A 25037-nucleotide genomic window follows, 5' to 3' on the forward strand; every position below is an offset into this window, starting at 1 on the left:
GTAGTATGAACTATCATAGAAACCTTTTCAATTTTCCTGGGGTGTGCATTAGGTGAAATCGAGTGTTTGGATCGTAAAAATGGTTGTGATAGCGTTCAAACCTGCTTCAAAGGCTTTTTTTTGTTCTTTTATGTTTTCTGGTGTCGAATTACATGTTTTGTGTTTTTGTTTTCTTATTTTTTTTTTCTTATATTTTGAATGGGATGAACATACACAACTAAAATGATTGGCGATCCAAGCAGTATTCTATGTATTTGCCGGCATGTCTGCAAAATCCTTCATAGCTTTCAATGGATATCAGATTGACTGACTCACAGACCGCTAAATTGAGTCCTTCTTTCTTTTCTACTTTCGCTTTCTTGACTTTGGATTTACATACTGCCCAAAATTCCTCCATGGCATTCAAACAAGGCGAGTAAGGTGGTAAAAATACCAACTCCAAATCACTCAGAGCTACCAATAATTGGATATAGTGCCGTTTATGAATGGAAGCATCATCAAGGATTAAGTACTTCAAATTACGAAGTTCTTCCGATTGATTTTTTTGTTCCATGACTGATTGGACAAAATCATAGAAGTGGCCCGCAGTAGTTCCAATGGGATTCAGTTTACTGCTGGTGGCATCTGTGTCTAATTTTCCCTTTTTACCATCTACTAATCCTTGGGGGTGTCTAACCTTCAAACTTATACAGCCATGAGAAGATATTGCTCCTATAAACGATATGTTTAGACCCCCGATTATAGGAGAATTCACCATCGCTTTTTCTCCAACAGAAGACCAACCGTATTCTCTTCTCGTGCTGAGATTAAAGCCTGCTTCATCAATGAATATGCAGTTGTCACTGAAATTGAGTTTGTCTCCGTATTCCTTTGCCCACTGGTATCTTAGTCCTTTTATAAACTCCAGACTGCTTCTAGCGGGCCACTTGGAGATTCGCTTGACACTTAAGTTACACACTTTTGTAGCAAAACTGTGCATGGTCGTAGCACTGACCTCCAAGTTAGAGAAGTTAAGTCTGAGACTTTCTAACATAGAATCTAATGTGACAGAGGCATCATCTTCTACTAAAGAATTCATGAGCTCCATGTGCTTCTTATTTAGTAAAGGTTTACGTCCACGCTTTTTCGAAGGCTCTTCCAAGCCCTGATTTGCCAAATAGATTTGTTTATTCCAATTCCTCTTCCACAGATAAGCTGTTTGAAGATTTATCCCGTGCTTTTTGGCCGCAGAATAAGCAGAGTAACCTTCTTCGATAATATCGTGCCAGAATCTCTCCTTGACGTTCTTCGAGTATTTCTTGTATTCTTTCGATTTCGGTTTGAGTTTGCGTGTTGGGGCCATAATTTCAACGTCAGTCATAGACTGTTCCTGAGCCTTTGCATGTGGCGAACCGCATTCTTCAGTCCCTGTGTCATTCTGTTTTTTGTAATCTCTAAAAGAAAAACAATCATCTAAAGATCCTTCAGAAAGTGAGACTAGTTTGGGATCAATACAAAATCGATTACCTAGTCCATCTATGTAAGCATCATCTAACATACAGCTATTGAATTCCATTTTGTTCTTTACAGACTGTGATAAACACATAAAAAAAGAATAGTTATTTACTTTTCGAATTCTCAGGAATTTGGAAGGTTTATATAGGTCTGTAGCTTAGTCATGTAACTAGGGGTGATTATATAATCCCTATTGTTAACAACTTGTATACACGGCTATCAAAATCCCCTAGAACGCCTCAAAGAATAATTAGTGGCAGGTCACAAAGTTCTATACTAGCTCATTTAAATTTCGTTGTTTGGTTTGAATTAATTTTCCTGTTTGGTTTAAATAGTTTTCCCATTCGGTTTAATTAATTTTTCGTGTTTGGTATGAATAAAAACTGTAAAGACTGTATGAATAAAAATTGTAGACTGTAAGCGATAATAACTTGTATGAAAATAACTTGATCCAGGTTTATTTGAAAGATCATGATTATCGGATAATACGAGCGCATTCTGCTTAGTATTCTCAGTTTGAAAGCTCAGACTAGCGTTTAAGAGTGTAGGGTTCAAGACTAGACTGTTTAGCAAGTATCTTAGTCTTCGCAATTCTATCGTTTTAGCTTCATCTTGTTCCATGCTTTTCACCAATTCCCAACTACTGCCCGCATTTATAGAAGTTCAGTATCTTCTGGTTGAGTTATATCAGTTCTATCATGCATCTCATTAGCTATATACATGGCACTATATACATCTGTGCTAGTTGTCGACACCCTTGACCAAACCAACCTTTGCCGGTCTCAAAACACGCTTGTTCAAAGTGTAGCCCGGCTGCTGGACATGGAAAATGGTTCCTGGCTCCTTGTCTGGCTGAGGAATCTCAAACGTGGCCTCATGCTGGTTGGGGTCAAAAGGCTCGCCCATAGGATGGATCTTTTCGATTCCGTGTCTGGCCAACGTCTTCTCAAACACGTTTTTGGTCATGGAAACACCGTCAAACAAGTTCTTCACCTCCTCGTTGGTCTCCAAAGTCTCTTCCTTGACAGAGTTCAACGCCAAGGTGAAATTGTCCAAGGACTCCAACAAGTCCTTGGCAAACTTCTGCAACGCAAAGTCTCTGGCCTTTTGCATCTCTTTCTTTGTGGTTTCCTGCAAGTTGCGGAAGTCCGCCACCGCTCTGGCGTAATGGTTCTTCATGTCGGCCAATTCCTTGTCTTTCTTGGACAACGCCTCTCTCAACTCGGCGACAACAGGGTCCTCGGCCTGCTGTTTTGCTTCCTCGGCGCCGTTTTCGCTCTTTTGCTCGGTAGTTTCTGCCTTTTCTTCCTTTTCTTCTTGTGGTTTTTGCTCCTGGTCTTTGGCGTTAGTCGAGTTGAATCTGAGCGCAAAAGGGCTGATTCTTGGAGCGGCCAAAACGGGCCTGATGCTTCTCGCAGGCAAGCGAGCAGAGTTTCTGGCTACGGCTGTGTAAAAAGCTCTGTGCATGGTTGGCTTTTTCTTCCGTTATGTTTCTTTTTCCTAAAGGCCCGAATGCTCACTGAAGAACTTTTCATGCTGGGTGCAGGACTGTGACATGGTATTTGCCTTCTGACAACTTCACGACAAGAGGAAAAAGTCAAGACTGAAAAAGCAAGCCGAGTCAGATTTAGACAAATCTGCCACCGCAGACAATGCTTATCTTGACATGCGCCGTATCTGGTCGCAGGGGAACATTCCACATGCAAACACAGCGTTTCTGATTGGCGCAGAGACAAAAGCTTTACAATCGCGGAAATGCCTTGGCCTCGCCCAAGATAAGAAAATCAAGACCCTGCATTTGTGTTTTCTAGCGGCACTTCTGTTTTAGCCGAACGGCTCTATCTCTGGGCCAAGTGGCATTTGGATCGTCGGCCTGCACACAAACATATCTGGCAGCAACCGTTATGATAAGACGGAGTTCCCCGAGAGCAACTGGCAGCAGCCAAGAGATCCGGGCAACAAAGGTGCCGAGTACAAAGAGAACGATCTAAGCCTCCAGGAAGGACAAAATTGGGGCGTGAGACAGCGGTTCGAGAGCCCAATAAGGCGTCCCGATAAGACGGGGGCCGATAACGCAGCGGTGCGCCGTGGGGTTTTCTCATTCTCACCCCCTTCCTATCGGGACAGATAAGCTTGCGCTTCAACACTTTTGGTACATGAACAAGACTGTATGCATGTGGAGAGATGGCAGGGCTGACCCGAGTCAAAAAGTGCAGTACTGGGTGTGTTATAAAACCAGAGGCGTTTGGGTGAAAAAAATTTCAGAGGCCGAAAAAATCCACAAGCCGAAAAAAATTCAGAAGCCGAAATTGCGATCATGGAAGAGGACCGTCAGGATATCGGGAAGACCGTTTCTTCCAAGTACAATGTCCGCGAGTCTGTGGACACCGTTTCCGTCGACAGAAACAGCGACAGCGACAGCATTTCAAAAAGCGAAAAAAGCAAGTGGAGAAAATTTCTCGAGGCCCTCGAAGTGAGCGAGCCCAACGACTTGACCACAGCTCAACGGTACTTGTTCAACTATGACTTGAGGCCCGTCGAGGCGGCGAGAAGACAGTGGTCGTGGTACAACTATGTGTTTTTCTGGATTGCCGACTCGTTCAACATCAACACGTGGATGATTGCGGCCACGGGAGTGCAGAACGGCATGACGTGGTGGCAGACGTGGCTTTCTGTGTGGCTCGGATACACCTTGTGTGGAATCTTTGTGTCTATTTCCGCCAGAATTGGTGTGGTCAACCACATTTCTTTCCCCATCTCGGTGAGAGCGTCGTTTGGCATTTTCTTTGCCATCTGGCCTGTTCTCAACCGTGTGGTGATGTCTTGCGTCTGGTACTCTGTCCAGGCCATGACTGCCGGGCCTTGTATCGGGCTCATGTTGCGGGCCATCTTCGGCCAGAACTTGCAGAACACCATGCCCAACGGCATCCACAACAAGAACCTCACCACGTTCGAGTTCTTGTCGTTTTTCCTCTTCTGGTTGTTCTCCTTGCCCTTCTTGTGGTTCCCGCCCCACAAGATCAGACACTTGTTCACGTTCAAGGCGTACGTGGCTCCGGTGGCAGGCGTGGCTTTCTTGGTGTGGACGTTGGTCAAGTGTCACGGGGCGGGCCCTGTGATCCACGAAAAGTCCAAGATCCACGGCTCCAAGTTTGCGTGGGTTTTCGTCGAGTCCACCATGAACGCCTTGGCCAACTTTGCTACGTTGATCACCAACGCCCCGGACTTTTCTCGTTTTGCCGATAAGCCCACCTTCTCCATGAAGTACGTTGTGCAAACCGTTTCCATCCCGCTCTGTTTCTCCATCACGTCGTTGATCGGCATTTTGGTGAGTTCCGCTTCCACTGTGCTTTACGGCGAGACCTTGTGGTCTCCCTTGGATGTCTTGGGCCGCTTCTTGGACGACTACTCCAGCGGCAGCCGTGCCGGCGTGTTTTTCCTCGGCTTTGCCTTTGCCATTGCGCAATTGGGAACCAACATCAGTGCCAACTCTTTGTCTTTCGGTACCGATGTCACGGCGCTCTTGCCGCAGTACATGAACATCAGAAGAGGCTCGTACCTCTGTGCTCTTTTAGCCTTGGTTGTCCAGCCGTGGAACTTGTTGTCGAGCTCCTCCAAATTCACCACCTACTTGTCGGCGTATGCGGTCTTCCTTTCGTCCATTGTTGGTGTCATTTGTTGCGACTACTACTACGTGAGAAGAGGTTACTTGAAGCTCACCCACTTGTACTCGCTCTTTGCTCCAGAGGACAGAAGCATCCGCTCTTATTACATGTACAACAAGATCGGTTTGAACTGGAGAGCGCTCGTGGCGTACATTTGCGGAATCTTGCCCAACATTGTTGGTTTTGTTGGCGCAACGTCGGGCGAAGACAAGGTTCCTATTGGCGCAATCAAGGTGTACAGAATCAACTTCTTCATGGGTTTTTTCTCCGCCGGCTTGGTGTACGCTTTCTTGTGCTACCTTAGTCCTATTGAAGGTACGCCTTCGGTCAAACCTTTCGAGAAGGGTTGGTTTGAGGAGTACCAAGATGTGGAGGACTTTGAGGAGCAGTTGCAGGGCCATATCGTTCACGAGGGATATGAACAGAGCGAGGCTTACTCGAGTGGAGTGTTGAAAAAATAGGTTTGGGTTGGAAAAGTAGACTGAGATTGATTTAGAATGAAATTATTATTTGACGAAAAGAAGAGTAGTAGGTTTGATTATTGACTCTTGTAAGATATCAAAGGGCCATGATTTAGAGGAGAAAAACACAGTAAGGTATGAAACAATGGTGGAATTGCATTTTCGCAAAAGGACCACTACGATTTGCAATAGAAAAAGAGATTCTTTATTCTTGCGTATTTAATACTTACTAGCGTACTTATTTGCGTGGTTAACAGCAGCCTTTTCCTTCAATTTGCTGGAGTAATACTAAAGGTCCTAACAGTAAATTATTCCGTGACTTCGGATACTGCAATAAATGGTCTCCAGTTCTATCTACCCATTGTCTAATCAGACATCGACTTCAGTCGAAAGGCATTCAACAGTATCCACCGCAACAACCAAGTCACCATTCCGTCAACAACATCAAGATGGTGAATTGATGAGAAGAGAGAAGAAGGCGTTGGTGGTAATTGAAGGAGCACTGACCAAGTTTCCAAAAGCCTGTAACTTATCCAATTCAAGCAAGACCAGTACTTTTCATTTGTATGGTTGAAATTAAGCCAACCAGTTCGCCGCTCAATCCCCTACTGCAAGTACGAACTCCAGTGCCAGCTACAACATCTATTTCACTAATCAATGATACTTCTACCATCAATATCAATACTATCATTATCAATACTATCAATATCAGAACTATCAATATCAGTACTAACAATACTAACAATACTATCAATACTAACAATACTATCAATACTATCAATACTATCAATACTATCAATACTATCAATATCAATACGATCAATACTATCAATACTATCAATACTATCAATACTATCAATATCAATACGATCAATACGATCAATACGATCAATACGATCAATACGATCAATACGATCAATACGATCAATACGATCAATACGATCAATACGATCAATACGATCAATATCAATACTATCAATACTAACAGTACTAACAATACTATCCATACTAATAATTTACACATCTACTAAAAATTCTACTAACAATACCAACAATTCTACTAGCAGGACCAACAATTCTACTAGCAGTACCAACAATTCTACTAGCAGTACTAACAATTCACTATCATCTACTAATTATACTACTAACAATACTAATAATACTAACACTTCACATCTACGAACAATTCACGCATCTACGAACAATTCACACATCTGCTAACACTTCACTATCAATCCATCTTATCATCAATTCCAGCCGATATCACCAATGAATGCCAGGATCCTAATCTTGACTCATGCCTGTGCCGCATGAGATGCGCCTCTTATCTCCAAACGCCGCAGGTGACTCATGCGCGCCCCGGATTTCGGGCCTGTATGACTCTGAAGCGATAATACAGAAAATTTGAAAAATCAAAAACCAAACCAAAAACCAACCAACCATGTTGTCTTCCTACGCCCGCCGCGCCTTTTCTTCGTCTGCGCCCGCCTTGAAAACATTGAAGATCGGCTTGATTCCCGGCGACGGAATTGGCCGCGAGGTCATTCCAGCAGGCCGCGCCGTGTTGGAAAACTTGCCCGCCAAGTTCGACTTGCAGTTTGACTTTGTCCACTTGGACGCCGGCTTCGAGTTGTTCCAGAAGACCGGAACGGCGTTGCCCCAGGAGACCGTGGACGTGTTGCAGAACGAGTGTGACGGCGCTCTTTTCGGAGCCGTTTCGTCTCCCACAGTGAAGGTGGCCGGTTACTCGTCGCCAATTGTGGCCTTGCGCAAGAAATTGGGCTTGTACGCCAACGTCAGACCCGTCAAGTCCGTCGAAGGCATCGGCAGACCCGTGGACATGGTGATTGTGCGTGAAAACACCGAGGACTTGTACATCAAGGAAGAAAAGAGCTACACACGCGAAGACGGCACTTTGGTGGCCGAGGCCATCAAAAGAATCACCGAGACCGCGTCGGCCAGGATCGCCAAGGTCGCCTATGACATTGCCTTGCTGAGACAGGCGATCCGCGAAGCGTCGGCGGCCAAGTCGCTCCATTCGGAACCTTCGGTCACCGTGACCCACAAGTCCAACGTCTTGTCTGTGTCCGACGGCTTGTTCCGGGAAACGTGCAAGAAAGTGTACGACTCCAACAAGAACTATAGCTCCATCGCCTACAAGGAGCAGATTGTCGACTCCATGGTGTACCGTATGTTCCGGGAACCGGAGATTTTCGACGTGGTGGTGGCTCCCAACTTGTACGGTGACATTTTGAGTGACGGCGCTGCGGCCTTGGTGGGCTCTTTGGGTGTTGTTCCTTCTGCAAACGTCGGCGACTCTTTTGCCATTGGCGAACCGTGCCACGGCTCTGCTCCTGACATCGAAGGAAAGGGCATTTCCAACCCGATCGCTACCATCAGATCGACTGCGTTGATGTTGGAGTTCATGGGCTACCAGGAGGCTGCGGCCAAGATCTACGAGGCCGTGGATGCCAACTTGCTGGAGGACAAAATCAAGACCCCAGACTTGGGCGGTTCTTCTTCCACCCAGGAGGTGGTGGACGACATTGTCAGACGCTTCTAGGCTAGAACGTCCGTATGAAAGAAGACTGTGAAGTTTTGACTTTCGTTGCGTTGGTGTTCTGTATTTCCTGATTTGCTCCAATAGATAGCTTGTCGATTGATTGTAGTTTTGCTTTATAGTAGTAACATTGACATTTGCCGGTTTATCTCGAAAACCACCCTAGTTGATGCTCTCTCTATTTAAACGAATTTACTAGTCGGACTTCAAGACTGCAAGATCATATGTCCAATGCAAAACCTGAAAACTGAAAGCCAACATCATACATGTCTTGAATATTAAATAGCACCATCAAAAGCCTTACATATCGGTGTTGGATTGTAGTTCTTCCAATATTGTTACTACATGAACTTACGCAACTATCGTCTTGTAACTTCTGAGATATTCTATACAAATATTGTCTTATACAAATAATGTGTTGATCTATTAGTCTACTTGTACATGCAATTATTGATCTTTTACTGGAGCTCTGACAAAGCAAGCAGCAAAAAACCCAATTCCGCCATCTTCTTTGGGCACAGAACGCACACATCCACCGGCCATTTCCAAACATTTCTCCTTGTCTCCGTCACACAAGGACGAAAACTCTTGTTCCCAGCCCCTCCGTTCCCAGGACGGAATCACAAACTGACGCTTTTCAAGTTTCCAGCCCTGTTTCTGAATTTCCGCATCACTGAGAAGATCAACCACAACTCTTTCATTTTCATGCGGATGAATAGAGCATGTCGAATACACAACTTTATGAACTTTTGGGAATGACAACGCATGTTTCATGATCTTAAACTGAAAACCAGCTAGCTTGTTGAGTCTTTCCGTGTCGATTTCTTCTCGTGCCTGCTCTTGGGAATTTGCATCTTCGATAGCTCGGCCGAAAATGCCCGATCCACTGCAACTTGGATCGACAATCATGCCTGTGACAGAAGGAAAATCAGAGGGCGCAATCGTGGTGAAATCGGCATGAGTCGGATGAATAAGACTCTTCTTCGCTTTCCCTGTAGCCTTTTCACACATGGTCTTCAACACTTTCACTCTGCGGTTGTCTCGTTCAAAAGCATAAACGACGCCCTTCGGTCCGACGAAAGAAGCGGCATGTGTGGTTTTATTTCCTGGAGCTGCACATGCATCGATGACTTCCAGATGCACATCATTGGGGTCATTGTTAAGAATCTCCGCAGGAAAACAAGATGCTCTATCTTGGATAATGATCTCTCCCTGAAGGTACGCCGGCGTGCTCGTGATCTTCTCTCGTGGATGAAGCCCATAAAGATTTTGAATGTGCTCATCATGGTAGATTACTCCTGGCTGGGTAATTTCGGCAATGGAACTCACCGGCTCCAATTGGGAAAAGAACAGATGTTTCTTGAAGAATTGTTCACTGTTGATTTTGATAGTGTTGATACGGATCCAACGCACGGGCGTTTCGTCCTCATCAATGCCTTCTTTCAAGGGAAGCTTCTCGACGGATGTCACTTTATGCTTCAATTTCAATTTCGTGAGTTCTGCTTGTAGCCTTGTCTTATTGAGCAAGAACGCCTCTTTCATCGGATGCTTCCCCAGCTGAATTCTGCCTTTGGCGCTGAACAAAAAGTCATGTATCATCAACATCAACAACAGATCCTTCATCTTCAACTTTTTTATTTCGGGCAGCTGTTGGATCTTCGATTTGCGAAGAATCTCTTCAATGTACTCTTTGTATTTGAGCGTGGAAATGACCAATGCGTACACATGTTTCGGAGAGTTAGAAAGTTTGGCATTGAAAATCCGGTTTTTCAACCCTCTATCTCCCTCTTTCACAAACTTTTCGGCTTCAAAGTAGAGTTTCATAGTGGTAGATGGGATGAGCCCGCATGCAGGTTCATCACCTGTAAAACACAGTAGCATAATCATCACCAAACAATATGCAAACCAATCTAAGATAGTCTGACCCAAGAAATTCAGGGTATTATTTTATCCAAAAAAAAACAGGCAATAAATTCTCTTACCTGTTTTCTGCATTCTCCGTTGCAGAACACGGAGTCCTGATTTGATTTTTTCTGGTTTGTACAATCTCAATCTGGTATTGAAATGGTAAATTAACGAAGTTTGCTAAGGCTATAAACCGTTATGGTTTCGGGAATAGCATTCGAAGTACTTGTTTTTTTTTTGTTTAAGACCCTTTTGCCTTGTGTTATTCTCTGTTTCCCCTAGCAGAGGTACTAGAGACCATTAGAAATATTGTAGCGATCTCATGGCACCAATCTGTAAAAACAGTAGAGCTTAGCGGCTATCCAAGTAAACTGTACTCGACCAGACTGTCACGCAAGCTATGTCTATCAAACAATGAATTAACGGAAAAGTCATTATCCAGATCTCCTTCATGAATTGACCACTATTCACGACAAGGATCCACGAATAGGGTCTCAATCTCTTTTTCTATCGATATACCATTGATAATATTAGGATGCAACATGACCCTTCTCAAAAAAACATTTAGCATTGCTAACGTATGCTAAAAGTGTGAACTGTAAGCCCACAGTTGTTAGATGAATCTTTTTCCTGGATCTCCATCTCGTTTTGATATTCATCTGACAGAAACTATCGGATGATGATGTATGAGATTTTACTTGAAGCCTTCGATCCAAGATATAACTCGGTCACATCCCAAGCAAATTACTATAACATATCGGTTTCCCACGTCTTAATTTTACCAAAGTGCTGTCTCCTAGGTTAAAATTGTCGGATAAATCATCTTTGTGATTTTGATGATTTGTATTCAAACGAGATCAACTTCCAAATCATAATAGTACTGAAGCCTGTCGCCAACGAATATAAAATAATTCTATTACCATTGTTTGCTTTGTTTCTCTTTTTCGCATATATACTGGGGTACTCCTTTCTCATTTTCAAACTTTTAATCACTCTTTTCTCCTTCTCAGACTTTCTTTTGAACGTTCATATTGCAGTGACTACAACAAACCTTTTTTTGCTTAATCTTCCTCTTCTTCCTTTCTTCTTCTTCTTCTTCTTCTCTTCTTTTTTTCTTTTTTCTTATTCCTTTTTTCCATCTTTTTTCCTTTCTCTTCCCTTTTCTTTCTTCCTTTCTTCTCTGTCGTCTCTTTTCGCAGCCATTTCCGCACCTGTTTCTATTCCTGATTTTCTCAGCCTCGTCCCGGAGGTACTGGTGCCACACTCTATCCACCTTTCTGTTTCGAACACATCTCCGCTTTACCCCCATGCCCCAGCCTCCGCCAAATGCTTTTGCGCCAGGCACGCGCCTCACTGTCGGCTCGCACAGGGTCACCATAGCGCTGTATCTCTCGCTGGGTGGGTTTGCCCACGTGTACACGTGCCAAATCGAGCCGCTGTTCCACGGCTCCTCCACCGCCTGTTTGAAACGTGTGGTGGTGCCCAACAAGCAACAGCTTGCGCTTCTCCGCCAAGAGGTGGACGCCATGAAACGGCTCCGTGGAAACAGCCACATTGTGTCGTATATTGATTCGCATGCTGCCCGCTTGCCTCTAACGTCCGACCCAGCGCAAGGCTCAAACGCAAGCGCACAGTCTCAAAACCAAACACAACAGTACGAGGTGTTGTTGTTGATGGAGTACTGCGCGGGAAACGGGCTTATTGACTTCATGAACCAGCGCTTGACAAATCGTCTCACGGAACGCGAGGTTTTGTCCATTGCGGCCCAGGTCACTACTGGTGTGGCCATGTGCCACCACTTGACTCCCCCATTGATTCACCGCGACATCAAAATTGAAAATGTCTTGATCGATGCAGATGGCTCCTACAAGCTCTGTGACTTTGGTTCCGCTGTTGGTTACATCCCCATTCCGTCTACCGCAGACGAGCTCCAACTCACACGCCAGGACATTATGCGCCATACGACTCCTCAGTATCGAGCACCTGAAATGATTGAAGTGGGCCGTTTCCCCATTGATGACAAGCTGGATGTGTGGGCATTGGGTGTTCTTATCTACAAATTGTGTTATTACACCACGCCGTTTGAGCTGCCGCATCACCAGACTATGAACGACTTGGAGCGGCTGATTTTGCAATGCCACACCACCCTTCGTTTTCCTGGCCTGCCCCAGTATAGCCAGCGTCTTCAGAATATCATTCGCTGCTGCTTACGCCCGGACCCGCGCCGGCGTCCAAACGCTGTTCAGTTGCTTCAGGAGATCTGCCTGATGCAAGGCTCAAGAATGCCAGAGGTGGTTCCGCATGCTGTTCGCCTGCAACGGCCAGTCGTCAAGGTTTCAGCTGCTCCAAAAGCTCAGACTATGCCTATACCGCAAATGGCTGGCGTTCCTTCTGGCAAGTCGCCAGTTGCGCCTCCCTCTAAGTCTCCAACGGCGCCTGTCATTAAGTCACCGGTCCTGGTTGCTGACAGAAAGGCACGGCCCAAGTCAATGTATCTTATTCCTGACTCATCCGCCTCTTTACAAGATCTTATCCAGCAGCAAGTGCATGACACCAGCCATGATTTGACCAACATGCGCAAGTCTGAGGAATTGGATAGAGGTACTTTGGATTTCTTGCGGTCCAAGGACGGACCCTTACGTAACGATACGGGCAACTCCCTCAAAGCATCACTCAAGAATGGCTTAAGACGCATCAGCACAGGAGGGTCTGTAAAGTCACAGCGGGTCGAACTGGGTGACCATCGTGGGAAACAACGGTCAACAAGCCAACAAGGCCAGGAAAATTACCGTTCTACTAGCAGTGAGCTCAAACGCAGGTCATCAATACAGAAGCGTGTATCACAACTCTTCAGCAATCGTGACAAGAAGGTTCCAAAATCTGCAGTCGGGTATGGTAAATATACTGATCAAGACGACATTACTGCCATCAACAACACTGATCTCTCGACAAGTGACGAATCTCTTGAACGACCACTGTCAAGAGTTTCCTACTATGATTTCGATAAGAAGCTGTCTAAAACCCCGGAACCGGAGAAAAAACATGAGCAGAAGGAAATCAAGGTGGAGAAGACACTCAACAATAAAGTGGAAAACAAGACCGGAAATAACGCTAAAGGTGCTGGTGTTCGCCACAAGTATGGGTCACTTGCAAGAAAGCACGAGCCACCACCCTGTCCACCCAGCTTGAGTCACACAGATGTTTCCGGGGGAGGAAGCACGAAAACACGCAAGCCATTGGCCCCCAAGAAGGCACCGCCACCCAAACCAAAGAAGCCTCTGCGCTTGAAGTTGCTCGACACGGCTGAGACTAGGCGGCTTAGTACTTCAAGCGAGATATCCATGCCGGACTTGGACGATCTCGAGAAACAATTTGCGCGGCGGTTTCCCAGCTACGTATAGTCCGACTCGGTCTCATTGAAGGAACAACATATCCTGGATACGGGTGTGAGAGGTCTCGTTTATCAGATAGATTGGATCCAAGTGTGCATACCCATACAATAAAAGTGCAAATTGGCGCTTTCGCATATCTTGTGATGTTGGAAGAGCATGTAGTCTTCTTACGCTCTTCGCTCAGATCGCATTGAAATACAATATAAATACGCTATATTATTGCTTAGCGTCTTGCGCATAGACTAAGAGTTTTTGACTCCTTCGACCAAGAAGTGATTGTATTTGAAGTAAGCTGGAAGAAGCCGTTTCATGTTCAAGTGAAAGTAAGTCTAGATTGTATTAGCTATTGAACTTTGCTGCTTCCGAGTGTAAAGTGGCAAAGGATACGAGCAGCAAAAGACAAAATATGAGTGGAAAAACGTATAAATTTCCACAATGTCTTTCAAAGTTCCTGCCAATACATCATTCTATGTATATTTGCCTTATTTTCGCCTCACTTGGTGCGGCATGGAATTTCCATAACTGACATGAGAGGGTAAAAAGGAGCATTGTGTGATTTGATATTCAGCCGAAGAATCCATAAAGGTGATCCAAATACCAAAGTCAAGATAGCAGAACCTCGAACATTCGCATTGGATCCACATGTGTTCATGAAGAAAGATTGGAAACAGGACTCATTTCAGCGGTGGTTTTATTCTGAAGCAGGCGTATGCTTAAAGACAAATCGACAAGTTATTTTGGTAAATTATCGAAGGAAGCAAACAGAACAGGACGAAAATAATGAACGTTCAACGCATGGGTCTATCCATCATGGACATCAAGTCTATTCGAGACTATTCCATGATACCGTCCTATATTAAACGATAGAAGGAGAGTGAAATGCAATTAAGCAAGAATTATTCTGAGTCAGAAAAGTCTCCGACCAGATCCAAAAGAAAGTCCACCCCCTCATCAAACCGCTCATGGATAACTTCCCACAAACCATCGCCGGCCGCCTTCAATACACGGCCAAACTTTTTTCGCGGCCTCTTGTCTTCGTCTTTGGCACCGGCCCAGCATGTGTTCGTACGGCTGGCAAAAATGAGTGAGTTTTGGTAGTACCAGTCCACCATGGACTCGTCCATGACTGGTACCAACGGTTTGAGCGGCAGCGCATTTACAAATGCCACAGACGCCCGCACAACTTCACGGAGCTCGTTGGCGGGTCTTTTCGCGAGCAAATGAACAACTGCCTGGTGGGCGTCGCCGTAGCCAACGAAAAGAGCCTTCTTTGCCGAGAAATAGCTCACGTAGTTGTCCCACACCCACAAGAGGAGCTCCTGCGCAAACACGCCATAGCCTTCCGGAATGCAAATGTCAATGTAGCCGATTTTCTCGTCCAGTTCTGCCAGCATCCGCGCCATGATCCGCGCCAACGGATGTTCAAGAATGACAGACAGGCCGCTTTCGATCGTCCCGGACACGGCGTTGACGTCTGCCCACACTTCAGGCGGATCGTGCACGCACACCATCACTGTCGGACAGTCTGCAATGTCCGGGCTTGCAAGAACAAGCTCGTCTGCATGTGGGGGCATTTCGGAAAAGCCGTCGGGCAAAACGGGTAACGGCACAAAGCCGTGGCGGGCGAAAAGCTCGGCCGCCTGATGCGCCCGCACGGGCTCGGCGAGAGTGCGCACGGGCTCAGCCGCCGCGTCGCCCGCGCCCGCAGACTCGGGCACGTCGGCCAAAACGTGTGCGGCGGCGCCTGCGCGCATGCACTGCCAGAAGGGCGCGTGCGCGCGAACGACGGCGCCAATGGTCTCTATCACGTCGGCGCGCGGGAGCGCGCGCACCGGTTCTTCGGGCGGCTCGCCCACTAGCACTTTGGCCACGCCCACTGCGCTCGCACTGATCGACTCGAGATTGTAACCACCTTCCAAAACCACCGCTAGTTTGCCGCGAGCAACGCCTTTGAGCATATGGGTCATGTGGCCGTAGCCGGCCGGGGTCACGTGGCACTGGCCAATCAAGTCGCCGGCAGCAGCGTCGAAACCAGCACTGACAATGACCAAGTCCGGGTCAAACTCGCAGAGAACAGGGAGAACCACGCGGCGGAACGCATAGACATAGTCGGCGTCGCCGACGCCGGCGCTGGGCCACGGGATGTTGAGCGAAAACCCGGCGCCTTTGCCCGAGCCCGTCTGGTCTGCTCCGCCAAACTTTGTTCCCGGGTAGAAACGGCCGTTCTCGTACCGGTGAAGCAGCACGTAGAGCACACGCGGGTCGTCGTAGAAGGCGCGCTGCGTGCCGTTGCCGTGATGGATGTCCCAGTCCACTATGGCTATGCGCCGCACCGACTCGGGATATGCCCGGAGCATGTTTTTGGCGGCGACAGCGACGTTGCTGAAAAGACAAAAGCCGCCCGGCGCGTCGGGCTCGGCGTGGTGGCCGGGTGGCCGCACAATGGCCATGGCGTTCTTGACGTGGCCCTCGACCACCGCCTTGCATGCTTCGATGGCTCCGCCACACGACAACTTGGCCAGAAGGAAAGAGTCGTTGTTGACGTAGATGGAGTCGCCCTTTTCCGTCTCGTCGAGGAGCTGCGCTCGGGTCATGTCCTCTGTGGCCGCTATGAACTGGAGATGCTTCTCGGTGTGCACCTGCAAAATCTCTTCTGCGGTGGCCTCTCGAATGGGAATCTTGCAGATGAGCGGGCCAAGTTCGTCGGCGCCCGCAAGCGTGCTGTCCTGGATGAGCCCTGCCTCGGCAAGCTTCTTGTAGATTCTGTAGATCCGCCGGGGGTCTTCCGGATGTGGGTCGATGTACTCGAAATACAGAGTGAAGATTTTGGCGTGGTACCGCATGCGAACGTCGTACACGAGCCCCGTTTTGAGCGGGCTGTAGAAAAGAGCAGGTTTCTTGGGCGGAACAACCACAAGAGGCTCCTGCCGCCGCCGCTTGGTGCCGTTGTCGTCGCTGTGTCTTCTCTTTAGGCTGTTCTGGCTCTGGCTCTGTGCGTCTTTCCCGTTTTCGTTTTCGTTGCCGTTTCCGTTGCCGTTTTCGTTCTGGTCGTCGTTGCCGTTTTCGTTCTGGCCGTCGCTGCCGTTTTCGGCCAGGGCATTGGCATGGTTTATCTTCTGTTCGATTGTGTTTTCGCTCTCGGTCTTCACCGCGATTTCTGGTTCCGTGGTTGCGCTGTCTGCGGGCGCAGAGCCGTTTGCGCCTTCGTTTTCGACCCGATCGCTATCTGCTGGCCCCATATTTTCCGTTTGGATATCGCTATTTTCTTTTGGATGGGGCTCCATTGTCGTTGACTTGCGCGCTTTTCCGTTGAGCGCACTTATGCTAGTCTAGGCAAATATAGTGTGCATAACGGCCAGATACACTACAGTATATATTGGCGGATGTTAGTATGGACAGACTGATTTTTGGAAATTAAAATAGAATAAATAATAAAAGATTTCTTTATTAGAACGATATTAAATCATTTATTAATAATTAGAAGGATATTAAATCATTTATTAATAATTAGAAGTATATTAAATCATTTATTAATAATTAGAAGTATATTAAGTCATTTATTAATAATTATAAAGATCTTACAATGGAGGAGGAAACCAACAGATATAAGTATGTCTTAGTAGGATCCTCAGAGACTATACGTAATGCACCATATATATAAGGTTGAAGATAGAGTCCATTTTGTATTGCAAGATATAAAGAGCAAAATGAATTTTTATTACCAATGTCCCATACTTATAGTAACACCTGAAGCATTATAGTATTTGATAAAGGTAATTCGCTAGGATACTTAAGACAGAGTAAAGAAGTTAGTTTCGATCGGGCGTCAACATGGTTAGGACATGCCTCATATGCATCTAATGTTGGTTCAATTCCAGCCTTAGGCAATATATACTCACCATGGGTGGGGATATATTTATATATATAAACTTGAAAGAGGACTATTTATATTTACTATCTAAAGAGATTAGAAAAAATTCACCCAAGTTGGTTATCCATTTTATCTCCTTTGAGATAAGATGAAAGCCCCCCAAGTCAAGTATGGGTGGAAGTCGGTCGCTAAGTCATTTTATCTTCAGCACAATATGAACGCTCTTGTAATCCTTCGATTAAGCTCCACTAAGATGAAAATTTAAAGTTACTCAAAGTACAGATGTTTATCGGAATGCCTCACAGTGTATGTTTATTTGAAGAATTTCTAAAGATAAGCAATGTGACACAATCTCATAATTAAGTGTTGGAGAAGGCAATTTTATCATTCTCTCGATTGGACGTCGTCAAAAACGAGGAGCCGAAGCATGCGTGTTTGCTTGAAAGTCCCGTACTTTCAAGAACCTCCCCGCTTCATTCACAGTTAAAGGACCCAGATCAAACTGGAGTAAAAGCTGAAAAACTGTTTCCAAATAGGCATCTAACTTATTTATGTCATTATTCGCTCCATCCTAACTTATAGAAATGTCCATTGAGAGGAAGCAAAATTGTCTAGTGGGTGAATGTCCGTTTGCGATTGACACATTTTCTGAAAGTGAAGATCTCTTCAAAGATTGAAAATGAAACTAGTGACTTACGGTAACATACTAAAACTCCTGTGAATTTGCTTACTGAAAATAGGAAAGATCGAGGCGTTCTGAGCAAGTTATTCATTCTATTGGTGTAGTAAATCCTTTGTAAACTTAAATTGACACTTACCATTTTATTGCACCTTGGTTGACAATTAATACAAAAACTACACGAGCCAGATGCAAATCCATCCTACTTGAATTGCACTCTCGAAAAAATTGTTGTATTTCTAATACCGTGGATTGCACCATCAATACTCGTCACTTACAGATAGTTGATCTATCAAGTAGGCTTCATAATAAAGGCAATCACTGTATTCAGTAACGCTTGCGGTTGAAAAAATTAGGCTCTATTCTATTTGTATTCCGGATTCTTGATTAAAATTACAGTGCCCAATTTGAACGTCCTGATTAGATAACGGTATAACTGTTTCCTCTCTAACTTTTTCCTCTCTCTATTCCCTCGGTCGATACGTTCTACTAGTATGGCTTGAAGCGGTTGGCTTTACGATCCAGTTTCTCGCGTTTCTCACCGTTCTTGCTTCTGAGTCCTTGTTTCCTGCGGTGCTTCTCCTGTTCCTTTCTCTTTTTATCCCGGTTCTTTGTCTCTTTGTCTTCTGTGTCTTCCGGCATCCTCCAAGCCTTGACTAGGCCATCTTCACCAGCAGAATATACCGTTTCGCCCCAAAGAAGAACGTCACGAACCACCTCCGAGCCATGTGCATCTGGAAAAGCCACGCGCCGTCCAAGATCAAACTTTTCTGTCGCCGCATCAAAAGGCACAATACTAAGCGAATTGCGCAGATTGGCCCCAAACGCTGCGTAGTCTTGGTAAATGTCCACCACATACTCGCAGTCGGGCCAAATAGCGCGTACGTCGCCCAATTCGTGAGCAGGAGGCTCCTCGTGCGTCTCATAGTCTGTGCTGTTGAGTTCGAAGAACGCAAGTGTCTCCATATGCGAAAGTACGGAAATACGGTTGGGCTTCAGAAAAGAGCACGAATGCACCGATGCAAACGGAATCACCTGGTGCAATGCCTCGTCCTCGTCAGGTTCGTCGAGTTTCTGCACAAGAACATTCCCGTCTGTGCATCCAGACACCACATACGGTAAGCTTTGGTGGAAATTGACGCTGGAGATATCGTCGTGGTGGGAGTCGGCAAACAAGCGCAAAGGCGACTCCGTGTTGCGCAAGTCCCAAACATAGAGCTCTGCGTCTTGGCCCGCCAACTCTGTTCCGGCTGCTAGCGTGGTGCCTGAACAGGCAATCGACAAAAAATTGGATTTGCGGGCGCTGCTGAGCGAAAACTGCGGCTTCGAACTGGCCTGTCTCAAGTCCCATACCTTCACGCCATCTGAAGAGGACGACGCAAGCGTCAGCTCGTCCACTTTGGTGATGCCGGAGATGCTGGCTTCATGGGCGGAAATACTTCCAACTGGGCTTAACTCCGCGGAAAGAAGCGTTAAGCCGCCGCTGCTTGTGGATACAGCTATGGCAGCGCCAGAGGCGCCTTCGAAACGCCGCAAAGAAAGCGTCCATGTATCTGCTGGGGCCAGCCACGAACGGAGAAAAGAAGAAGACATGTTGACTTGGATTATGTGCAGGAGATGATGATGATGGATGGATAAGTGTAGATGTTGGTGTGCATATAACACCAGGTGTCTAATAACGTTTCTAATAGTGGATGACTTGAACGCAGGTATCTTCATTAAACAGGTCTGAGAGACGTTTTCTTTAATGTTTTGAGAGAGACATATTAAATTTAGGAATTCAGAGAGTAAGTAAAACCAGGCTTTCAATGGTTGATGCATTGCTTCATTTCTGAGACCATACCGTATACTAAATCCGTCATTTTGTTTGCATTTTGAAACATGTAAGCTCTCAACGAACTCAATTATTGCAGGCTGATCGCTTCTAACAGGCTTGCACTACTGCTTACATTTACTACTGCTGGCATTTACTACTGCTGGCATTTACTACTGCTGGCATTTATTACTGTCCTGCATAATACATGCCTCCACTGGTCAGTACAATCTCTGTCGAAAACGTGTATAATTATCTCCAGGAGTCGGTCTTTCATCTTCGAACTTCATGCCATCTGCATGTCGAATTCTTGTTATTATTGACATGTTGCATTTTGGACACGTCGAGTTTTATGTCTTATACGGTTCAGAACTGTCTTCCTCTACTAATTGAATGCATTTCCGTCATTGCATTTCCGTCATTATTTCCGTCATTATTTCCGCTCTTGCTTCAGTTGTTACAGTGGCCTTTTTTATTTTCTCCTTTATGTCTTCCTTTGTTCTTCTTGCCTTGTGGTTCCCGTCTCTTCTTATCTCCTGCACATGGCCTTTCTTGTTTACTCATCCCTACTACTCTTCTTTTCTTCATGAGTAGCGTTGTCAAAAAGTCGTCGCACTTTGTGCCCAAAGTCAAGAAGAAAGCGCGTCGGGTGCCATCGCTCGCGTCTTCTGCGGCCTTGCAAGCAAGTCCGCCGCCCTCCCAGGCGTCTCAGTCCACCCAAACGAACGAGCTGGCGCCAAATGTTTCTGAGCCGCCGGAACAAAGCCAAAACACAAGCTCTTTTGTTGCTTCCGCAGGGGAAAACACTTATGTGCCTCCTACGCCAGCGACACAGCCCCTGGCGGCAATTGACGGCGGGAAAATTGTGTCTCCGCTTCTGTCCTATTCGATCGAAAAAACTGCCAAACGCGCCAGTCCCGGCCCGGAGATGGACGTTGACCCACGGGACGCCAGCGCGGCAGCAGAGTTGGCCGTGGAAGACGCGGAGTCGTCGGACCTGGGCGACCACGACGAGTACGGAGACAACGACATTTTCAAACAGCCGCAAGAACCGCGCCAGCACCGCCGGTCGTCTGTGGCGGGCCCGCGGCGGCTCCTGACGATTTCGCGGCGCTCCGGTTCTATCTCTGTAGCTCCAGGCGGCTTGGACGAGGATCTGGGCGCGGCGCCGGTTGCCATTTCGATTCCAGTGGGAAAACCCACCAAACGGCGTGCGTCGTCGCTGGCACGCGCCCACAAACGGGCCGCGCGTGCTTCTGTGATTCTGGTTCCGTCGGCGGGCGCTGTTCTCAACGAGCAGGATGAGATCGGGTCAGATTCGGGATCGCAGAGAAACTCTAACCCTTCCACTACAGCCGGACCAGCGCACAACGGTGAGGCGATTGTGGTTGGACTCGATCCCGAGACACAGAAGCTCCGCAAGTTCCGCGCGTCCCCGGACGTTGAGGGTTACGACGACCTACCTGTGGCGCCTCCAGACTTGGTGACAGAAATATCGGAGGTGTCGCAAATCCCCCACAAGATCATGCCCGGCGACGAGCCTTATTATGCAAAGGTCAAGTTCCAGCCGGACCAACTCCGCATGAGCGATTTATGTAAGCCGCTTTTGCCTATTGGGTCTGTGAGTGAAAACTACAAGATGGCAATGGAAGCCAAGGCGAAAATCGCCCAGAAAAGACAACTTCGGCGGGAAGCGCGCGAGATGGCAAAGTCCATGCGTATATCGTACGAGGAGGCGTACCGAAAGGTGTTGCTTGACGGAAACCACGAGTTCGAGCTCGACGAAGAAAAGCACAAAGGCTTTGACTTTGACGCTCCCGAGGAAGCAAACCAAGGCACGGGTGTGCAAGTGGAAATCATTGACAACAAGATTCTGGTGCGGCTGGAGTCGATGATTGTAGGCGGGCAGCGGCCAGCCACGCTCACACAAAACAGAAACGTGACACTAGAAAACCCGTTTGAAAACCCAATCACCTCCAACTCGTACACGAAATCGGCACACACAGATGCGTGGACAGACGAAGAAGTAATCCAACTCTACAAAGCGTTGAGTACGTGGGGGACAGACTTTACGTTCATTGCACAGTTGTTCCCGTATCGCACGCGGAGACAAGTGAAGCGCAAGTTCATTTTAGAAGAGAAGAAAAACCCAGAGCTCGTCGAATTGGCGTTGCGGCGCAAGTTGCCCGCAGACATCCGCGAGTTCCAATCGGCTGCATCCAATATCAAGCTCAAGAACGTGGAGGAGCACGAGCGGGAAATGCAAGAGCTCAAAAAGGACCACGAGAGACACATGGAGGAGATCAACATGGAGCGCGAGAGGGCCATCAAGGAGGATTTGGAGGCCAGCAGAAAGAGAGAAATCGAAATCAGAACAGGCGCCAAGCCTATGACAAGAACGGAAAGACAACGCGAGTTCCGCAAAAACGAAACGGTGGTGGGATCTATCGAAGATGTCAAAAAGACCAGAGAAGAATTGGAGCGTGCTGCAGGTTAGGCTATCGATATGTTGAGAATACTGCAGACAGTGGCCTGCGCGCGCTGATTTTTGACTTCACACAACATGAGTCAGTGTGCGATACTGCTAGACACTTCACTTCTGACTGCGCCAGCACGGCTGTTTCTGTTTGTTTTCCTAACTTCCTTGTCCCTCCTTTATGAGCCTACATGTCTTCTGCTAAGAACTACTCCCTTGAAGTGTCGCCAGACGAACACAACCGTGTGGTGACCTTCACAGTCAAGAAACACCCTTCGCTATTTTTGACATATGTGCGTACTCCCTTGGCCACGGTTCTTTTGGCATTCCTTGTGCCGAAGGCAGTTGCAGGCGTGTCGGGCGCCTTCGAATGGAAACTCTGGAGTTTCTTTCAACAACCCGGCTGGTCCAGTGTCTTGTTGCATCAGTACATACTATGGTTTATCCAAGGCGGATATTCGCAACACGTCGAATGCATTGTGACGCTTTTGATAGGTGTCATTGCTGCAGCCCTTTTGCTGTTGCAGGAACCCTCAGACAGCATGGTTGTCATGGCAAACTTGGGAGTGCAGCTCAGCAGCAAATCCAGGTGGAGGTTTTTGAACCGCCGCAGTAACAAGGAGTTCATTCCTCTCTCGAACATCATCGACCTTGTCATTCACGAGGGGTTCCATGGTTATGGCCAGGTCATCTTTTACATGTGCATTTTGACAAAGGCGAAGAGTAATAGCAGTGACGAAGGCAACGGCGTCAATGTGGTGTTTCCGAATTTTCTCCCACGGAAGGACATTCTAATTCAGGTCTGGAGACATAGCCGAAAAATTCTCTATGGTGATCAGAGACGCCACTTTAGACACATTCCAGGATACGGTTTGAAGGAGGTGCAGCATTTGCACGAATAGGTATCTGCAAGCGGTCTCGGTTCGGATGTTTGAGTCCGAACTAGTGGGTCCAGGTCTTCGGAGATGCACTCCGATGCCCGTTTTGACAAAGTAACGCCATAATACGACATAGACACGATAAGGGACGTAAGAACAACTGGGCTGAGTGGCCAGAAATCACATCTCTACGAGCATCAAAAATGCATCCCTACAACAAAACACCGATATTAACCTGATATTGTATAATAAACCTAACCCTAAATTGTTGATATTGTCAAACCAATCCTCTACTGGCCAAGCTGCTTGAAAACGTGAGCAAACTTTTTCTTTTCGGCCAAAGAGGCAACCAGCAAACTGGCACCCAAGTATAAGGCGACACTTAAAAGAATCTTGGAGGTGTGTGGAGACAACGTGGACATGGCTAATGGAGAAGCTAATCTTTGAACGAACATTGTGAGGAAAAAGGTGATTGATATAGTTTTGCTATGTTCGGGCCAGCTCCAGAGTATTTATACATATCCCTACAACGTCTGGGTCTTCCGACACGCCTCCCGATTATTTCCGGCACGCGACTATGAGTCTCTGATGCAAACGCACAATCTGCCGCCTGATTGCGCAGTCGAGGTATTTTTTTTCGGAAGCAGTAGCATGGCATGATTCAAGTTATGTGCTTATGGGGAGTCATGGCTTGTGTGCAGGCCGTGACTCCAACGGCCATCTTGCCAGTGGATAATGGTGGGAGAAGGCGGAAAATCGGAAAAGGTGGCGGAGTTGATTTGCGAAAATCTCGAGGAAATAGCAGAACGCTGCGGCTTGCCAGTGGCTGGATGTGGGGTTTTTAGCATTTCGGAGCAACGCAAAAGAAATCAATCACCCTATAATAGTCCGAGTCTCGCTATCCTTCTGTGTCCTGCAGGTAGAACCGGAGGCGCCAACATGAGACGCCGTTTTTCTCGGAGGTAGACCCCCGAGCGGAAAAACACGGAACTAAAAGTTGAAGCATTTGTGGGGCACGGGTTTCTTGCCCGATGCGGCTGATATAGCCAGGCACGTGAATAGGTAGCACAAGAGGAAGCTATGAATGGCTTATTTGTTTGAAATGTCGATTTTCTTTTTTCGGTGGTTTTTTCTACTAATGGGCTGGCGGTTCTCGTTTGGCTACAAAATTCTGAGATGACTCCGTTGGCAGTTTGTGAAAGCACTGATGTTGTAACTGTTGACAGATTATGATGAAATGCAAATCATTATTGGTTTCTGCAATGACGGTGCAACGTCGAAAATATTGTACTGCCAGCTTTTCCGTTTGGTTTATGCTGAAGTCTCATTCAAGTAATGGCGATGACATCGGCTATTAATCCTATTTCCCTCTTTCTAACTCCATACATTGATGATTTCAAATTATCGTATTCTGTTGAGAAATCGTGGTTGTTGAAAAGCAGAAACTTTGGAAGTATTACTATGTTTCCATGTCTGTATTTCTTTTGGAAGAAAATTCATGCATGTATGGTAAATTCGGTGCTGAGAGCCTATATTCCATTCTCGTTTCCAATATGATGGGACTCTTGTGTCTATGTTTGTTATTTGGAACGTACACTCTTTGCCAAATGTAAACTATATTTATTCTGTCTTAGCTCAACCTTCTTGAGCAAACTGTTTATAAAGCAATAGCTGAACATGTGTCGTAATGTTAAGATGTGACATAAGAAGAAATACAATGATGCTTGGAGTTTATAATGCGCCATCTACTACAGATATACCATTGTTGGTATCAATAATATCAATGCTACACATTTGATATCTGATTATCTGTTGTGGATCATGTATTGGTATTCATTCAGGT

General features: G+C 46.5%; 10 protein-coding genes across 10 annotated transcripts; 5 read left to right on the forward strand and 5 right to left on the reverse strand. All coding sequences in view use genetic code 12, as the record gives it.

Moving 5' to 3' along the window:
* Positions 1 to 217: 217 nt before the first annotated feature.
* FOB63_003480 (DDE endonuclease family protein) lies at positions 218 to 1555 on the reverse strand (the record flags this gene model as incomplete). Its single annotated transcript, XM_066102325.1, has 3 exons — positions 218 to 660; positions 733 to 1476; positions 1540 to 1555. The coding sequence occupies 3 exons, from the start codon at positions 1553 to 1555 to the stop codon at positions 218 to 220; spliced, it is 1203 nt and encodes a 400-aa protein (XP_065958345.1).
* A 680-nt stretch (positions 1556 to 2235) lies between these two features.
* MGE1 (Mge1p) lies at positions 2236 to 2961 on the reverse strand (the record flags this gene model as incomplete). Its single annotated transcript, XM_002615394.1, has 1 exon — positions 2236 to 2961. One exon carries the CDS (start codon positions 2959 to 2961, stop codon positions 2236 to 2238), a length of 726 nt encoding a protein of 241 aa, XP_002615440.1.
* Positions 2962 to 3811: 850 nt separating this feature from the next.
* On the forward strand, positions 3812 to 5620 carry FOB63_003482 (nucleobase cation symporter-1 family protein; the record flags this gene model as incomplete). The annotated part of the gene is made up of 1 exon (XM_002615393.1): positions 3812 to 5620. The coding sequence occupies one exon, from the start codon at positions 3812 to 3814 to the stop codon at positions 5618 to 5620; it is 1809 nt and encodes a 602-aa protein (XP_002615439.1).
* Positions 5621 to 7061: 1441 nt separating this feature from the next.
* LYS12 (homoisocitrate dehydrogenase) lies at positions 7062 to 8183 on the forward strand (the record flags this gene model as incomplete). The annotated part of the gene is made up of 1 exon (XM_066102326.1): positions 7062 to 8183. One exon carries the CDS (start codon positions 7062 to 7064, stop codon positions 8181 to 8183), a length of 1122 nt encoding a protein of 373 aa, XP_065958346.1.
* Positions 8184 to 8627: 444 nt separating this feature from the next.
* FOB63_003484 (rRNA (cytosine-C5-)-methyltransferase) lies at positions 8628 to 10067 on the reverse strand (the record flags this gene model as incomplete). Its single annotated transcript, XM_002615391.1, has 1 exon — positions 8628 to 10067. One exon carries the CDS (start codon positions 10065 to 10067, stop codon positions 8628 to 8630), a length of 1440 nt encoding a protein of 479 aa, XP_002615437.1.
* Positions 10068 to 11392: 1325 nt separating this feature from the next.
* On the forward strand, positions 11393 to 13486 carry PRK1 (serine/threonine protein kinase; the record flags this gene model as incomplete). The annotated part of the gene is made up of 1 exon (XM_002615390.1): positions 11393 to 13486. One exon carries the CDS (start codon positions 11393 to 11395, stop codon positions 13484 to 13486), a length of 2094 nt encoding a protein of 697 aa, XP_002615436.1.
* An 887-nt stretch (positions 13487 to 14373) lies between these two features.
* Positions 14374 to 16761, reverse strand: HDA1 (histone deacetylase; the record flags this gene model as incomplete). Its single annotated transcript, XM_002615388.2, has 1 exon — positions 14374 to 16761. One exon carries the CDS (start codon positions 16759 to 16761, stop codon positions 14374 to 14376), a length of 2388 nt encoding a protein of 795 aa, XP_002615434.2.
* A 1755-nt stretch (positions 16762 to 18516) lies between these two features.
* Positions 18517 to 19620, reverse strand: FOB63_003487 (uncharacterized protein; the record flags this gene model as incomplete). Its single annotated transcript, XM_002615387.2, has 1 exon — positions 18517 to 19620. The coding sequence occupies one exon, from the start codon at positions 19618 to 19620 to the stop codon at positions 18517 to 18519; it is 1104 nt and encodes a 367-aa protein (XP_002615433.2).
* An 806-nt stretch (positions 19621 to 20426) lies between these two features.
* Positions 20427 to 22337, forward strand: FOB63_003488 (transcription factor TFIIIB subunit; the record flags this gene model as incomplete). The annotated part of the gene is made up of 1 exon (XM_002615386.2): positions 20427 to 22337. The coding sequence occupies one exon, from the start codon at positions 20427 to 20429 to the stop codon at positions 22335 to 22337; it is 1911 nt and encodes a 636-aa protein (XP_002615432.2).
* A 170-nt stretch (positions 22338 to 22507) lies between these two features.
* Positions 22508 to 23218, forward strand: FOB63_003489 (phosphatidylinositol N-acetylglucosaminyltransferase; the record flags this gene model as incomplete). The annotated part of the gene is made up of 1 exon (XM_002615385.1): positions 22508 to 23218. One exon carries the CDS (start codon positions 22508 to 22510, stop codon positions 23216 to 23218), a length of 711 nt encoding a protein of 236 aa, XP_002615431.1.
* Positions 23219 to 25037: the final 1819 nt, after the last annotated feature.

The sequence above is a fragment of the Clavispora lusitaniae genome (genome assembly GCF_014636115.1).
Source record: "Clavispora lusitaniae strain FDAARGOS_655 chromosome Unknown tig00000105_pilon, whole genome shotgun sequence".
NCBI classification, from domain to species: domain Eukaryota; kingdom Fungi; phylum Ascomycota; class Pichiomycetes; order Serinales; family Metschnikowiaceae; genus Clavispora; species Clavispora lusitaniae.